The following is a 17,039-nucleotide window of genomic DNA, read 5'->3' as shown; positions in this document are numbered from 1 at the left end:
GGGGGGGGGTTTTGGGAGGGAGGAAGAGTCATAGAAGGAAGATTAGGAAAACGGCAGAAGGATTTTGCAGGCAGAATCTGGTCTGGAACAAGGGGTGCCCACAAGCCCTTTTTGGGGGCGCGGGGGGGTGTTGATTGGGGGTGAATGGGCAGGAAAGCTCAGGAAAATGGGCGAAGCACAGAGATACCTGGGGCTGGAAGGGTCAGGCCGGTCTCTGAGCGGCCGGAAAGGCAGGGTGGATTTTGTCCCAGCTATTAAAAAAAAACCCTCACCTTTTTCAAAAAATAAAAAATAACAAGAAGAAGAAGAAGAGAAGGAGAAAGGACGTGTTCACACAACCACTTCGTTCTGTGGAGGGACGGAGCTGGATTTGCATAGAATGCAGAGAGGGAGACGGAAGAGAGAGAGGGAGGAAAGGAAAGGAGCAGAGAAGAAAGGAAGACAAAGGAAAAGAAGGAGGGAGGGAGGGAAGAAAGGAAGAACGGGATGGAGGGGAAAAAGGAAAGAGAAAAGAAGGAGGGATGGAAGGAGGGAGGGAGGTACATTTGGCCACGCTTGGCCATTCAGCAGCTGTCAGTGAACCTGCAGAGGTCCAGAATGAGTGTTATGGACAAGGATGGAAGGAATGAAAGAAGGGAGGGAGGAAAGAAAGAAAGAAAGAAAGAAAGAAAGAAAGAAAGAAAGAAAGAAAGAAAGAAAGAAAGAAAGAAAGAAAGAAAAAGAAAAGAAAGCAGGAAGGAAGGAAAAAGGAAGAAAAAGGAAGGAAGGGAAGGAAGGAGATAAAAGGAGAAGGAAGAAAAGGAAAGAAAAAGGAAAGCAGAGGAAGGGAAGGAAGGAAAAAGGAGAGGGAAAGAAAAGAGAATTGGAAAGGGGAAGAGAAGGGAACCCCCAACAAATATATATTTTTTGACATTAGTGGCTTGAAAGAAAACAAAAACAAGAATAATGAACTCGGAAACTCCAAAGCAGCAGCCTGACCGGGCTGTTCAACCATGCTGGCATCCGGGCAAAGTTTCCTGGGTGATGTGGGCAAAAGATGGCAAAACCTGCTGGGAAGATTGTCCCCCCTTTTTTTTTTCTTCCAAAATCTCCACCGAGAACTAGGGAGATCTGCCAACTCCCAACCGCACCAGGCTATCTTTGGTTGCGTTGTCCAGAAAGTCCAGCCGTTTAAATGAGAAATCAAAGAACTGAATTAAACGGGCAGATTCGGAGGAGCCAAGAAAACCCATTTTTGTTACTCAAAGCCAGCTGCGGTTCCTGCCCCAAGGAACATACGTACGTCCGAATGCTTTGATCCAGGAGGGACAAGGATGGGGTTAGCGCCATTGTAGGGGGTCTAATCTGGTTTCAAGGTAGCAGTTTCCCCCCCCCAAAAAAGCCTCCTCCAAACTCCCAAGGAGTTTAGCGATCCCTGTAAGACATTCCACCTATCTGATGGGTCAGTCCAGTTGCAAACTGGGAACTGGGCAAGTAGGGTTCATATTCGGTGTCAATCAAGGCCACAAACCAAGAGCCAGTCCCTGACCCTTCCATGGGCTGGGGGGCAGTAGGGGGGGCTGGATATCCTGGCTGCCTTGAATCAGGACCCTCCGCTCTTCCCCGGGGCAGCTTCAAGGAACTACAGCAGAAAAAAAAACAAAATGGCTGATAAAAGTTAACGGTAAACTTTTGGCTCCTTCAGATGGCTCTTTATTCTGCAGCTCCTGCCATATTTGCTGCCCTCAATGTGGACTAGGGTCCTGTATAGGACTAGAGGCTCGAAGTAAGTAAACAATACACTTTGGGCTCCTTACGTTATCCTGCAGCTCTGCCCTATTTACTGCCCTTGATGTGGACTAGCATCCTGTATCCTAGGACTAGAGGCTTAAAGTAAGTAAACAGTAAACTTTGGGGTTATTCTGCAGCCCCGCCCCACGCTGCTCTTAATGTGGACTAGCACCATGTGTATAAGAGCCTTTACTTTGAACAGCTTTTTGACCTGTTAACCCATCGGTGCAAATCTGTTTACCTTCTGCAACCAGGTTGCAACAGAAGAACTGGACGTGGTTGAATTGCAGCCACAATTGAAACTGTAGTTGAATCTTGGCTTGTCTATCATCCTTCACAACTTGCAGGCCAAGTTTTACAGTAGCCCCATTTTGCGCTAGCTAGGTTTGATACGCAGTAAGTTTGCTAGCTCTACTTAAGACTTGTTTCGCGTGATTTTTATTACCTTTAGATATGAAATGCTGAAAAGAGGCTAATCATTGCTTACCGGCTAGACGGAATTAGACCGGCGGCAGCGTATCACCTTGAGAAAAAAAAAATCTCTTTTTCTCTGAAGAAGTAGATCTCAGCCAGGGAGCCATCTGCATTTTAATTAATTCACCGACATTCATCCGCACTTAAATAAGATTGGCTCAAAGCTTAAAGAGGCAGGCAGGGAAAAACAAAAAAACCAGAAATGTCAAATTGTTTCTTCTTGCAGGCCCGGGGTTCGAGTGACCTGCCTCGCAGGGTTCTTTGCAGAGAAGCGATTCCCAATTTTGTATCCTTATGGCTGGATTGGGAATCCTCACTGGGAGAAAAATCTATTGATGGGGTGGCCAAGATATGTCAACCACGTGATGATACCCGTAGCTGATCAAACAGTCAGCCAACCGGGCACGATTCTGAAGTTAAACCCAGACCATGAATTATCCTGTCCCAGGCACCCCTCAAACTTCACAGGGTACAAATTTGGGGTGCCCAGGCAGAGTTTTCAATGGCCTGTTGACAGCCTTGATTTCATCTGGATTCCAAGTGATGAATAAGCTGCTTCTAAATTGATTATATAAATCTTCCTCCCATCTTTGTTTCATGACAGTTTCCCAATGCTACAGGAGTGTGTATTACAATTTAGCTGGATCAGGGTTACTCAACCTCGGTAGCTTTCAACTCCCAGAATCCCCCATCCAGCAGGCTTTAGGATGGGTGGACTTCAACTCCCAGAATCCCCCATCCAGCAGGCTTTAGGATGGGTGGACCTCAACTCCCAGAATCCCCCATCCAGCAGGCTTTAGGATGGGTGGACTTCAACTCCCAGAATCCCCCATCCAGCAGGCTTTAGGATGGGTGGACTTCAACTCCCAGAATCCCCCATCCAGTACGCTTTAAAATGGGTGGAATATATATATATACATATATATATATATATATGTGTGTGTGTATGTGTAAAAGCCTGACTCACAGACGAACACAGTACAGAAGCCTGATGATGGCAGATGAGATTCTGCCGAAACGTTGCTACAACTTTAAAAGCACAACTACAATGACGTGGGAAAATACCTGAACAAAGCTGAATGCCATACATGTAAGTACCCGCAAAAAACTTAAGAAAACATACACACACACACACACACACACACACACACACACAGACGTATGGCGGGGGGAAAAAATGGGCGAGGCCTCCTGTCGCTAACACAAAATCCATTTATTGGAACGGGCAAGCGATCATATAGCACCAGTAATGGCGGAAGTTGTCTAGCGGAGGAACACAGAAGCTTATTCCGAATTATACGGCAGCTACCGGCTTTTGGGGGGAGAGGGGGGTGTAGGGGAAAGAAGGGAGAGGGAGGGGAAGAGAAGTGCCCCTCTACCCATTTCACAGAATCTGTTCCCGACAACATCGAAGATAAAACGCGGCCCCCCCCACCTCCCCTCCCCACGTCGTTTTAATAAAGTGCTAGTGTTCTCAATATCCTACGGGGTTAAATATTTAAGGGACATTTGACGGGGGAGGTCGGGGGGAAGAAAAAACGGGGAGGACTCGAGGTTCCAGCAAAAAATAAAATAAAAATAAATCAACAGCCAGCTCTGGAATTAAAGGATGGAATGAGGGTTTTTTTTTGGGTGGGTGGGGGCTAAAATTCAGGGAAAGAGGGGTGAAAGGAAGGGGGGAAAGAGGGGGGTCGTGTGGCTCTAGTACCCTGTTTGCATGCCGGTTTTGTCCCCTCTCGCCCCCCAAAAAAACCAACAACCCGGCACTCATTTACACACGGGGGGACACATTTTCAGCAGCATCTCGTAGGGGGAGGTGAGTAACGGGGGTGAGGGGGGTGGGGGGAGATGGGGAGGCCGCCCTGTCCCGTGCCTCAGTTCTGCGGGGTGGAGTAAAGGCTGTGATGATGGTGGCTGCCGGAGACGGCCGCCTGTGAGAAGAGGAGGGGGGCGGTGGGCGGGTGGCCCCCGAACCAGTCCTGCTCCCCGCCGCTGCGGTTGATGGAGCCGTAGTAGCTCCCGCTGCTCTGGGTTCGTCCGGTCAGGCTGCAAGAGGAGGAGGAGGAGGAGGAGAGGAGACACGAACCAGAGGAATGAGAGACTCAGACAGACGGGGGCGCGGGAAGTTTTTCCTTCTCCCTCCTCGCTCTCTTTCCTTGTGTGTGTGTGTATTTCTTTCTCTTTCTCTCTCTCCTCTTTCCCGCTCTCCCTTCTTTCTCTCTCTCCTTTCTTTCTCTCCCCTCCTCTTTCCCTCTCCTTTTCTCGCTCTCATCTTTTCTCACCTTCTTTCCCTCTTCTCTCTTTCACCTACTTTCTCTCCTTTCTCTCTTCTCCTTCTTCCTCCCCTCTCCCTCCTCTTCTCCTTTCTTGCTCTCCTCTCTCTTTTCTCACTCCCTTTTTCTCCTTTTCTTTCTCTTTTTCCCGCTCTCTCCTTCTCTTTCTCTCTCCTCTTTCTCTCTTTCTCTCTCCTTCTCTCTCCTCTTTCCCGCTCTCACCTTTCTTTTCTTTCTTTCTCTCTCCTTCTCCCTCTCCTCTTTCCCGCTTTCACCTTTTTCTCACCTTCTCTCACTTTCTTTCTCTTTCTCTCCCCTCCTTCTCTTTCCCTCTTTTTCTCGCTCCCCTTTCTCACCTTCTTTCTCTCTCTCTTCTCCTTCTTTCTCCCCTCCCTCTCTCCTTTCTTGCTCTCCTCTCTTTTCTTGCTCCCTTCTTTTTCTCCTTCTCTTTCTCTTTTTCCTGTGCTCTCCTTCTCTCCTCTCTTTCCCGCTCTCTCCTTCTCCCTTTCTCTCTACTTCTCTCTCTCTTCAGCTCTCTCCTTCTCCCTTTCTCTCCTTTCTTTCTCGCTCTCTCCTTCTCTCTCTCCTCTCTCTCTCCTTTTCCCTCTCTCTCTCTCCTTCTCTCTCCCCTCTTTCTCTCGTTTTCTCCACTCTCCAGTGTCTGTGTTACCGGGAAGGTTTTGCTGGATATTTGAAGGATTTTAAAAAAGGAGGTTTACCTGCTAGTCAGTCCTTCGTTTTCGCGCTGCCCAGGATAGTCAAAGAAATAAGAACGGGAGACACCCAGCTGCCGGTTGAAGACGCGACTGGCACTCTGCCGGAAGGAAAAAAAAAAGACCATTTCAACTTTCCTCCCCTTGCTGGTTGGTTTTGCTTCTTTGCCCGGCTTGTTTTCATTTGCACCCCAATCGCAACTCAGCGGATCCACGTTCCTAGCCCCTACTTTAACAGGGTGGATTGGATTGAAATCAAGTCGACTTAAAATCAGGATTTAAACCCCTAGTAAAAAGTCTTGGATTGAAATCGATTCCACTTGTCGTGTTTTTTTAAAGAGCAACTGGGACAGTCCCAGTGCCTTAGTATGTAACAGTGACACAACAAGGTGAGAGACACGGCGGGCAGCAGGTGAGTGGATGCCCGCTAACAGGCGCTGCTGCCAGGATGGGTCTGAAAAGACAGGCGCTCTTTAATATGACATTTATAAGCTGCTTAGCATAGGGACGCGGTGGCTCAGGGGCCAAGATGACGAGCTGGTCGATCAGAAAGGTCCGCAGTTCGGCGGTTCGAATCCCCGAGCACCGCGGAACGGAGCGAGCTCCCGTGACTTGTCCCAGCTTCTGCCAACCTAGCAGTTCGAAAGCACGTAAAAAATACAAATAGGGACCATTTTGGTGGGAAGGTGACAGCGCTCCGTGCGCCTTCAGTGTTTGGTCATGCCGGCCACACGACCACGGAGACGTCTTCGGACAGCTGCTTAGGTGGCATCACTTCGATTTTGACCACTTGCCCTGCCTCCTCACACTTAAGAGGTTGGTACAGGTGCGTTTCTCTTCAAACAATCATACAGTTTGACTTGCAAAACAATGGGATAAAAAGGAATATTCCTCAACTTAATTTTATGATTGATCTCACGGTTACTGTGAAATTGTCCGAACGCATCAACGCAGGGTGTGTTACCTCAGCTTGGATTCATGGAATGGGGTCACCCAAAAAAGTAAATATTGCAGAATAGACAGCCGGCCTCATGCTACCTAACTAAGCTCCGTCTCATGCTGAACAAACTAAATTACCAATGTTACCTTAAATGGAAAACTATCTTTAGATAGATTTTTTTTATACTGCAAAAGCACTTGATTAAAATAAACGTGGTAAAAGTATTTAAAAAAAATCCGATTTAAATTTTTAAAAATCCGATTTAAATTTTTTTTAAAAAAAAACCCACATTTTTAAAATTTTATTTTTAAAACCCTCGATTTTTAATCCACCCCACTAAGCAAAACACCGTCCCTTCACAGCCTCTTGATTGTGAGGCGAGAGCGCCGCACCTGGGCCGCCGCGGCGCTCACGGTAAGATGGGCGAGCCAATGAATAACGAGACAAACGATCCAATAAAAGGGGTTACTTCTTAGAGGAGGAGGGTTAAAAGGAGGAGTGGGGGCGGAGTCCAAAAGAGGCATCAGCCCAGCATCCCCTACGTAGTCACAAGTGAACGAAGTCCAAACCTTTTTGGCTCTTATACTAACGCTAACCAGGCGCCGACTTGTTTGTTGGGGTTGAAGGCTTTAAGAAATGAAGCGGTTTGATTGAACCTTCACTCGTGGAGCTGCTCTTTCGCGCACCTGGTATCGAGACCCAGAGTCTTGATTCCTCCCCCCCCGCCCCCCTCACCGAACGTCCCTCTCACCATATCCTGAGCCGGCCGATGCACCCGGAAAAAGCCCACGAGCAACATGGTGGGTAGTAACTCCCAAACGAAGAGGATGAGTCCAAAGACGATATAACCTTGATCCCCGAGATCGGTTATTAGGTCGGCCTGGAAGCGGGGGAGAGAGAGAGAGACTTAGGTAGTTAAAACACACCCCTTTATTCCCAAATCTTTATAGGCATCCTGTCAGGGCTTCAACAATATACCCTCATTCAAATCGTAAGTCTCTAGCCGCATCTCCAGAGTAAAAAAATAAATAAAATGATTTATTAGGAGTGACCATGTTGGCATTACCTGGGTGCAGCTGACACTAAGACACTAAGACACATCATTCATTTCCCCCTTGACCCTGGATGTATATTCTCCAATGGGACACATCCATAGCCAAGAGTCACCAATCATGCTCTCCGGTAATAATCTTGCGCGCCAACAGCTTCGGCTGCCTAGCAATTATCTGAAGCATTTAAGGAATGCACTGCTTTCCTTTTCTGCTGGCAACTAAAAAGACCAAAGGAGTATTTTTTTTAGTTGACCCATTCTTTGACTTGTGACTGGTCACTTAGCCTAGATTCGAAGTTACGACAGACCTGCCTTGAGATTACTTTGGGCTACGTTTACATCTGTTTGCAGCGTTCCACGGTCAAAAGGCCTTAAGATCAGGTCAGGGATTCGCTTTATGACCATGATGGGCAGGCTCTCTAATGGTCACAATTCGAGGATGGCGTACAAGTGGCTACAAAGCATGCCAACCACCTGTCCAGCTAGGACGGAGTCAGACGGTATGAATTCGGACATTTGAATATTCCTCTTTTTGGAGCGTGGGGGAAACTGTTCCACACTTCCTAGCTCAGGGGAGGGGGAGGATGGGGACTGCGGTCCATGACGCTGGAGATGCCCTCCCCCACCCCCCCCAGGTGCTCTTCAACCTCCCTCCCCGAAGGATTCACCTGGTCAGAGACGTTGTACCAGTCGTAATCGAAGGAGTCGAGCCGGGTGCGGGATGAGAGCGCCAAGGCAGCGAGGTTGTAGCAAGCGCGGCTGGCATAGAGGAGGACGATGGTGCCTCCCATGGCTGCCGTTTGGCACAGCGTGGTGCCCTGTTTCGGAGAGAGGCGGTCAGTTTGCGGATGGGCTATTGCCAATGAAAACCTGAGGCCTGGCTGGGGCATCGTAATACATTTTTCTTACGGTCTTCCAGCAGCACCGGAAGGGCGAAACGCAAACGGGGAATGATTTTAAAAGCTGGCAAAATAATAAAATACCGCAAACTGATAAAGACTTCTGGACGGAACACGCCACCAAACGTTGATTTTATATAGAGAGAGCAACTTCTACTCTCGACTAGCACGGATGACATAACCTAGCTGGGTCAAAACCAAATTCACACAGCCTCAAGGATCCCACATTCCTCCCCTTTCTCCTCCACTTAAATAGATATTTAAGATCTCTTTCAACCAAACAAGACATAGCAGGAAGAACCAAATTTGTTATTCATGGAGAGAGACGACTCTTTGGTGCAAAGTCTTCCTCCTCCTCCCAAACCTTTTAGCACTGATGGTATTACCTAGCTGGGTTGAAATGAAACATTTGCAGGTCACAGAGACTAAGGACCCCAAAACTCATGGTCACCCTTCTCCTCTCTGCAAACCCCATTCTCTTCTAGCACTGATCAGACTACCTAGTTGGGTCGTGAAACATCTGCAAGAAAACCACCAAAGACCCCAAGTTCTCTTCCTGCTCCTCCCCCCCATCCTCTTCTTCCTCTCCACAAACCCCATTTCCTTCTACTACGGATTATGTTACCTAGCTGGGTCATAAAACGTCTGCAAGAAAATCACCAAGCTCAAGAGACTGCCAAGAACCCCAGACATTTATATCAAATCAGAATAAAATAGAATAGAAATACAGAATAGAACAGAAGGGAAAGAGACTAGAACAGAGAATAGAAAAAATAGAATAAATAGAAAATAGAATATAGATTAGAGAATAGAAATAGAGAATGGCTTGGAATAGAAATAGAATAGAGAATAAAATAGAACTGAATAGAACTGAACTGAATAAATAGAAAATAATAGAAGAGAACAGAATGCTAACATTGGAATGAAGAACAAAATGGAATGAACTGGAATGGAATAGCAGAATATTCTGTAACAGGGCGGAGACAAGAGGGCGCACCTTGGCTTCCAGGTAGATGCGTGTCGAGGGAGAGCCACGGGCCACGAGGAAGAGGCAGAGGGCGAGCGAGACGGCCCCCAGCACGAACAGCGAGTCACTGATGAGAACTCGGGCGAGGACCACAGCCCAGGGCTCCACCTGGTGTGCCCGCACCAGCACGGCGCACGCCACGTTCACCACCAGGAAGAGGACGCTGGCCCCGAAGCACACCCCTCGCACCAGCAACCTGGGGGGAGGGGGAAACAACCCAACTTGGAGTAAAGAGGGAGAGAGTCACGAGATCCCCCAAAGCGTCTTTCTCCTGGATCAACCGAAGCCCCTCTAGGTCAACTCATAAAACATTCCTATGCTTGTTTTAGTAATTGTCATTAAAAAAAAGGGGGGGGGGGTGGAAGCGAAAGTACATTCCAACTCTTCTCTTTAAAAGGTTGTAACTAAACTACCAGAGCTTTTGCCCGGGAATATATTGAATTGGAGACCGTGAATGATGACAGCCAGCCTGTAATTGGAGAATGTGATTGATGACACCCAGCCTGTAAATGATGTATGTGTTGTGGTTAGCCGGCAGCAGGTGCGGACGGCTGGGGAGAGCGAGGACTCAGGTGAGGGGCCAGGACCCTTAGGGAGTCGACTGCTGCCTTCAGAGATTGTGGGGGCTGTCAGCAGCGATGAGGAGGTTCCCGAGGAGCCTGTGCCAAGTGTGCGTGTGCGCAGGGCTGCTCGTAAGAAGAAAGAACAGCTGCAAGCAGCACGGGCGACTCGGGAGTAAGGCTGCAAGGTAACGGCCCCTCCCTCGAGAAGATAAAAGCCAGCTGTGAAACGAAGGTTCTTTGCAGGAAGCAAAGATGTTTTGAAACTCAGCCTCGTGGACATTGCAGTGTATCTTAAGTTGGTATTTGAAGACTCTTTGTGTTGTGAAATATTTCTTATCTGTTGTTCTTGGCAGCCTCGCACAGTTTTGGCGAGGCTTGTGCTTATCAAAATTAATTAGTTTGCAGCAGCCTTTTAACCGGGGATTTGTAAGAATCATTTAAAAGGTTTCTGTTCCCTTCGGTTCGTGTTTGTTTTATTGGAAAAGGGTTGGGGTCAGAACAGTATGCCAGAGCTGGCTTCATACAGGGCAGGGCATGTCGCCTCTAATGAATCCTTTGAAGTTTTTTGAAGTTTGGCTCGAGAATCATGATTTAATTAGGGCGATTGTTGGAATCTCTGATCTGGGGCGGTGCCTACCCAGGGCTGCCAGAAAACCTCTCATGTTAAAAAGAGCGGCCGTGTCCCGTGAATTATAGCATTTATGATACCAGGTAGTCCTCTACTTACGACCACAACTGAGCCCCCAAGGTTATGCCGCTAAGCGAGACAGTTGTCAAATGGGAGTTTTGTCCCATTTTACGACGTTTCTTCCCACGTTCATTAAGGGAGTCCCCTGCAGTTGGTAAATTAGTAACCCAGTTGTGAACTGAATCTGGGTTCCCCATCAACTTGGCTCAAAGGTCGCAAAAGGGAATCGCGGGACACCCAGGACATGGCGACCATCATAAACACGAGTCGGTTGCCAAGTGTCTGAATTTTGGTCCCGTGACCTGCAACGGTCATTAAGTGTGAAAAACGGTTTTCATGTCGCTTTTTGTGACTGAGCACTCGCGAAACGAATAGTCAAGGGCCACCTGTAGTTTTGTGCAAGAAAACCCCACAAAGACGCTGGAGAAAGACGGAATACTCACAGGCCTTTGATCAGTTCAGGACGATATTTCGCTTTGGCTTTAAAAACCACCTGAAAAGGAGAATAAAACTGACCATTAGTTTTATTTTGGGGATGGGGGGGGGTTAGTGGAGGGGATTTTCGGTAGCCTGCTTCGATTCTATTTTGATGGACAGGGGGCTGCCTGCATTTGCCAGAAGTGGGATACGATTCAATATTTATTTTATTCCAGTTTCATTTTAAATGGTATTTTATTCTACTTCCATTTTAAATCGCTTTTTAAAATCAAATTTTAGTAGTAATTTGTTTCTTTAACTCTCCATGTTGATATGGCCCAGGGGCTAATCAATGAATCAGATAACAGATAAGCAGAGTTGGAAGGGACCTTGTAGGTCATCTAGTCCAACCCCACCCACCCAAGCAGGAGACCCTACACCATTTCTGACAAATGGCAGTCCAATCTCTTCTTGAAAGCCCCCAGTGATGATGCTCCCACAACTTCCGAGGACAACTTCTGTTGATTGTTCTGTCAGAAAGTTTCTCCTTATTTCCAGGTTGAATTTCTCCTTCTTCAGTTTCCATCCATTATTCCTTGTCTGGCCTTTGGATGCCTTGGAAAATAGCTTGACCCCCTTCCTCCTCTCTGAGGCAGCCCTTCAAATATTGGAAGACTGCTCTCCTGTCTCCCCTGGTCCTTCTCTTCCCTAGGCTAGCCAGGCCCAGTTCCTGCAACGGTTCTTTGTAAGTTTTAGCCTCCAGTCCCCTAATCATCCTGGTTGCTCTTCTCTGCACTTTTTCTAGAGTCTCAACACCTTTTTTATAATGTGGTGAACAAAACTGGATGCAAACAATCAATCAATCGATGTAAATGTAAATAAAGATTGTATCAGAAAGCGTTCCAAGGGCCAGGTTTTCTCAAGCTTCCAAAAGCTCACATTCCTTACCACTCAAACCCATCCCGTGGCTGGGGATGATGGGAACTAGGGCAAGAGAAGGCATCCTAAAGAGTCTACAAGACTTAGTGGGAAATCTTAGCTTCCTGACCTAAATGAGGGGAGGAACAGAGCCAATTCATTGCCAAAGCCACCGAATGACCTTGAAGACGGCTCCTTGGGGACTGTGTAAAATGCACAACTCATATATACATCAATTCTGTTCTTAGGTTATGGAAAGTCGGGCTACCAACCACAATTTCTGCTAACCCAGAACCGTTTTGCACTCTTTCTCTTCCTTATCTGGTTTGGGGAGTCTTCCTCCTCTTGATAAACACGCTTAGTAGCGAGATATACCCCAAATATATCAAACATGCTGCAATTGCTACTCAGCTGCAATTAAAGCAACTCGGTTGTTGCAACCTCTTACAGCCATAAAACATGCCCATTTCTGCATGCTGCCACCGATACCAACGGGATATATACACAGAGAGAGAGAGGGAGAGGGAGAGGGAGAAAGGAGGGGTGGAATTTGCAACTCGGAGCAAGCATTTTTAAACCACTAGCTATTCTGCTATCTTAATTTACTGATAAGGCTTCCTGTGGTTTTTGATAAGGCTGTGAATTCATTAGTTTTGCCCTTTTTAACACAGAGGTGCTAACAATGCAAAATATGAATGTGCTGTTACAGCTTTTTTTTTTCCTGTGTTTTTTTTTAAAAAATTGGCATTCTGGAAGGTAAAAAAAAGGAAGGTAATCTTGTTACTTTTAATCATCCACTATATCTGAGGCACAAACACAAGCTTATAGACCTTTGCTGTGAATTGGGATAACTATCGACACGCTGATTAGAACTACTGTGGATTTTTATTCCTAAATGAACAGATAACACTCAATTAAAGAAAATTCACCTACAGAAAGAATCCAGCCTATCAGGAAATATTCCGGCTGGGGAATTCTGGGAGTTGAAGTCCACACATTTTAAAGTCCCCAAGATCGGGAAACTACTGGTTTGGAGGTAGTGGGGAGTGGAAAGACAATCAAAATAAATAGATATTTAAGATATCTTTAACCCAAAACATGCATATGAAGATAGAACTAAGATGTAAGGACCCTCACAGGCATGATCCTCCTCTTCCTCCTTGCAAACCCCATTCCCTTCTAGCACTGATGTTGTTACCTAGCTGGGCTGTGAAATGTCTGCAAGAAAACAACCCAGCTCAGATAGCCTCTAAGACCCCAAGTTCATTTCCTGTATCTCCTCCCCGCCACATCTTCTTTCTCTCCACAAACCTCACTCCTTTTTAGCACCGATGTTCCCTAGTTGGGTCATGAAACGTCTGCAGGAAAACTACCAAGCTCAGAAAATACCAAGGACCCCACAATACTCCTCCTCCTCCTCTCCACAATCCCCACTCCCTTCTAGCACTGATGACATCCCGTAGTTGGGTCATGCAACGCCTGCCAGAAAACCACCAAGCTCAGAGAGCACCAAGGACCCCACAGTCCTCCTCCTCCTCCTTTTCCTTCCTTCCTTCCTTCTCCTTCTCCTCCTCCTCCTTTCTCCCTCCCTCCCAGCACTGATGATGTTACCTAGTTGGGTCATGAAATGTCTGCAAGAAAACCACCAAGCTCAGAGACCACCAAGGACCCCACAGTCCTCCTCCTTTTCCTTCCTTCCTTCCTTCCTTCCTCCTCCTCCTCCTCCTCCTCCTCCTCACAAACTCCCATCCCTTCTAGCATTGATGATGTTACCTAGTTGGGTCATGAAACAACTGCAAGAAAACCAACAAGCTCAGAGAGCACCAAGGACCCCACAGTTCTCCTTCTCCTCCTTTCTCCCTCCCTCCCAGCACTGATGATGTTACCTAGTTGGGTCATGAAACATCTGCAGGAAAACCACCAAGCTCAGAGAGCACCCAGGACCCCCTCATTTCAACCCTGAGCTACGATATATTCTTTCTCGGTTTCCTCTCCACCCGTTAAGACCCTAGCTACCATGTGGTTAGGGTCAGCATTCACCCAGGCGGCCTAAGCACCACGGCCTCCACCCGGCCCGTTTACCCGCAACCCTACGGGGGTCCCGTGTTTGGGAGCAGAGAACGGCATTTACCTGGGCAAAATAGAGATTCATGAGGGTCAGGGTGAAGAACTGGAGGCAGACAGGGCAGCAATACAGCAGCCAGAAGAAGAAGGGGTGCAAGTGGTTGGCCTTCAGGGTGTTCCGGAAGTAGAAGGAGAAGAGCGTGGTGCGCAGGGCAGCCCAGAAGAGGCAGAGGAAAAGGAAGACGGTCTGGTAGCTGAATTTTTTGTGGCGGTACAGGAGCACCAGCCAGAGCTGGGCATAAACCGAGCAGAAAAGCAAGGCGTACAAGGCCGTGTAGAACGTCGTCAGGCCCACCTTGACTGCGGGCGGGAAGGCCGGCGTGAGCCGCGAGGCCGGCACGATGGAGCTGAGGTTGCTCACGGCCTTCTCCATCTTCGCCGGCTAGGGAGCCATCATGCCCGCCCCCCCCAGGTTGCAGAGAGAGAGAGAGAGAGGAGGGGGGGGGTGTCGTACCACCACCGCAGCCCCCTCTCTTGGCCCCCGCATGGAGGGCGTGTTACATCCTTTGGGGAGGTGCGGGGGGGAGGCTGGCCCCTCCGGCGGCAAAATCAAAGGATGCTTGCTTGTTCTGTGGGGGATCCTGGCTTGGGGAGGCAGCTGAGAGTCGGGGGGATCACCCTCCCTGGATCTCCTTGCGGGGCGTGGAGAAGGGGCAGCCCCCTCTTTTTGTCCAACTGGGCGCTTTGCAGGAGCTGCAAGAGGAAGAGAGACAAGAAACTGGGGTGCTTTTGAAGCTGCCCCCCTTTCTCCCTGCCGCCCCTCCCGCTAATCCTCAAGAGGTCTGGGGCTCTCACCCTGCAGGCCCTGGACAAATCCTCTCTACTCATAGCCTTCCAACGTCTGGGTCCCTTAAAGCCCCCCATTCTCTTTGGGTCTTCTCTACCTCCCTCAGATACCCCACCCCTATTCCCCTGCTGCTCAGCTTTCCCTCCTAGGACCCCAATCCTCCAGAGGTCCGGGACCGCCTCCCCACTCTTGCAACAGCTGGGTCTCTTAGGAGCTCCCCAAATTCTCCTTGGAGCCTATCTCGAGGCCCCGCACCCTCCCCACCTCTATATCCCTGCAGCCCCATTTTCACCCATGTCCCCCTCCCCAAATCCTCAGAGGTCTGGGACCCGCCCCCATCCTCCCACCTTTGCAATAACTTCCTTAGGACCCCCATTCTCCCTGAAGCTTACCTCAAGCCCCCAATTTCCTTGCTGTTCCACTTTCACTCCTGCACCCCTCCTCCGAGGACCCGCCCCCATCCTCCCACCTTTGCAATAGCTTCCTTAGGACCCCCATTCTCCTTGAAGCTTACCTCAAGCCCCCCACCCCAATTTCCTTGCTGTTCCACTTTCACTCCTGCACCCCACCCCGAATCCTCAGAGGTCTGGGACCCTCCCCCTACAACGTATGGGTCTCTTAGGAGCCCCCCACTCTCATTGGAGCCCCGCCTCTTTGTGCCCCTGACCCCTTTGTGCCCCGCCCTCCCAGCCTTATACTTGGGCCTGAGACCCTTAAATGCTCCTTTTCCCCCTTTGCCCCCGCCCCCAGGACACCTGGGAACCCTCTTCGCCTCCCCAGATACCTGGTTCCCTCAACCCTCCCCTGCTCTCTCGGGCCCCCGAGTCCCCGGCTGCCTCTCCGGCCCCACTGCCTCAAATCTGGGGTGGGGGCGGAGAGAAGACGCCCCCTCCCCACAAAATCCAGGCCAGCCGCAACCGCGCGACCTCCCAGCTGCTTCCAGCTGCGCCAAGTGCCTTCGCCCCGCCCACTTTCCTTGGCCGCACCGGCTCGGCGTGCCGGAAGTGACGTTGGCCGCCGCCGCCGCCGGCCGCCGCCGTCTGGTTCCACTTGCGCCAAGGGCGTAGAGCGCGTTTCTGAATGGCGGGGAGCGAGGGGGGGGGAAACCTGACTAGAGCGGCGGCGCTCTTTCCGATTCGCCATCTTAACGATGGGCATTAAAAATCCCCAGGCCGGAAGCGCCTCACGCTAAAAGGTTCCCCTGGGTTCTATTCTCTGCTTCCGAGTGCAACTCTTCTCTGAGATCCTTCGTTCCGCTTCACCCGTTTTCCACTTATATATTTCATACATTTTACTGCTTTTTGACATAAAAGAAGAAAAAATTATTCTGTAGATGCAAGAACTCTCGGTTGGAGTCGGACGGTATCTAAATTGAATAAAGGAATTGTAATTTGCCAACAGCAGTGAAATGCTTAGAATTGAGGCAAGCCAGTGTGTGGACTGTAAGTCCCAGAATTCCCCAGCCAGCAATGAGCAATGCTGGCCTGGGGAATTCTGGGAATTATGGCCCACACAACTTAAAACTGCCAAAGTTGAGATGCAGAGAAGAACTAAAGCGCCCTTTAATATTTAGAAATTGTGGCATAAAATATTATGGGACCAAAGAGTCAAAATGAAGCCCAACCAACGTTTTTATGCACTTTAAAAAAGGGCAAGGGGCAAATATAGCCACAGAGGGAAGGAAGAGAGGAAGAAAGAAGAACGGGTGGTGGTGACTGAAGAATGGAAAGGAGGGGAAGGCGAAGGAGAAAGAGAAGCGAAGGAAAGAAAGTTGGCAAGAAATGGAGGGAAGTAGTGAAGGAAGGAAGGGGGAAAAAGAATGGGCCAGGAAGGAAAGGAAAGGGAGAGAAAGAGAGGAAGGAAGGAAGGGAAGAAAAGAAGGAGAAGAGGGGGAGGAGGGAAGGGAAAGGAGAGAAGAGAGTAAAAAAGGAAGGGAGGAAGGAAAGAAAGAAAGAGAAGGGAGGGAGGCAGTGAAGGAAGGAAGGAAGGAAGTGGGAAAAGAATGGGATGGGAAGGGAAGGGAGAGAAAGAGAATGTAAGGAAGGAAGGGAAAGAAGAAGAGGGAGAGGAGGAAGAAAAAGGAAGAAGAAAGAAGAAGAGGGAAAGTAGAGGAGGAGAGGAGAGGGAGAGGAGAAGAGGAAGAAGAGGGAGTGGAGGAAAAAAGAGGAAAGGGAAAGGGGAGAAGAGAGCAAAAAGGAAAGGAGGAAGGAAAAGGGATGGAGGCTGTGAAGAAAGGAAGGAAGGAAGGAGGGACGGACGGAAGGAAGGAAGGAAGGAAGGAAGGAAGGAAGGAAGGAAGGAAGGAAGGAAAAGAATGGGATAGGAATAGAAGGGGAAGGAGAGAAAGAGAAAGAGGAGAGAAGGGGAAGGAAGGGAAGGGAGAGAAAGAGAGAGG

At 48.9% G+C, this 17,039-nt stretch overlaps 1 protein-coding gene across 2 annotated transcripts; it reads right to left on the bottom strand.

The window, feature by feature from the left end:
- Positions 1 to 3,436: 3,436 nt before the first annotated feature.
- On the bottom strand, positions 3,437 to 15,648 carry GPR137 (G protein-coupled receptor 137). Of its 2 annotated transcripts, none has more exons than XM_087913882.1 (8): positions 15,631 to 15,648; positions 13,865 to 14,550; positions 10,842 to 10,891; positions 9,118 to 9,343; positions 7,890 to 8,039; positions 6,922 to 7,050; positions 5,237 to 5,331; positions 3,437 to 4,290 (listed from the first exon to the last, which is right to left on the bottom strand). In XM_087913882.1, the coding sequence occupies exons 2-8, from the start codon at positions 14,228 to 14,230 to the stop codon at positions 4,119 to 4,121; spliced, it is 1,188 nt and encodes a 395-aa protein (XP_087770008.1). In that variant the 5' UTR covers positions 14,231 to 14,550; positions 15,631 to 15,648; the 3' UTR covers positions 3,437 to 4,118. The 2 variants fall into 2 exon arrangements, with proteins under 2 accessions (XP_087770008.1, XP_026580426.1); XM_026724641.2 differs by lacking the exon at positions 15,631 to 15,648 and adding an exon at positions 15,429 to 15,624.
- Between the last annotated feature and the right edge of the window lie 1,391 nt (positions 15,649 to 17,039).

The sequence above is a fragment of the Pseudonaja textilis genome, chromosome 16 (assembly GCF_049901715.1).
Source record: "Pseudonaja textilis isolate UNSWEBS1 chromosome 16, rPseTex1.2, whole genome shotgun sequence".
Taxonomy (NCBI): Eukaryota; Metazoa; Chordata; class Lepidosauria; order Squamata; family Elapidae; genus Pseudonaja; species Pseudonaja textilis.
The sequence above is the reverse complement of the archived record's forward strand: the minus strand, read 5'-3'. Positions and strand labels throughout refer to the sequence as shown.

Coding starts and splice junctions, on each gene's coding strand:
- GPR137 (XM_087913882.1), bottom strand. CDS start 14,230: ATGGAGAAGGCCGTGAGCAACCTCAGCTCCATCGTGCCGGCCTCGCGG. Junction 10,892..13,864: donor TGAATCTCTATTTTGCCCAG/GTAAATGCCGTT, acceptor TCTCCTTTTCAG/GTGGTTTTTAAAGCCAAAGC. Junction 4,291..5,236: donor AACGAAGGACTGACTAGCAG/GTAAACCTCCTT, acceptor CTCCTCTTGCAG/CCTGACCGGACGAACCCAGA.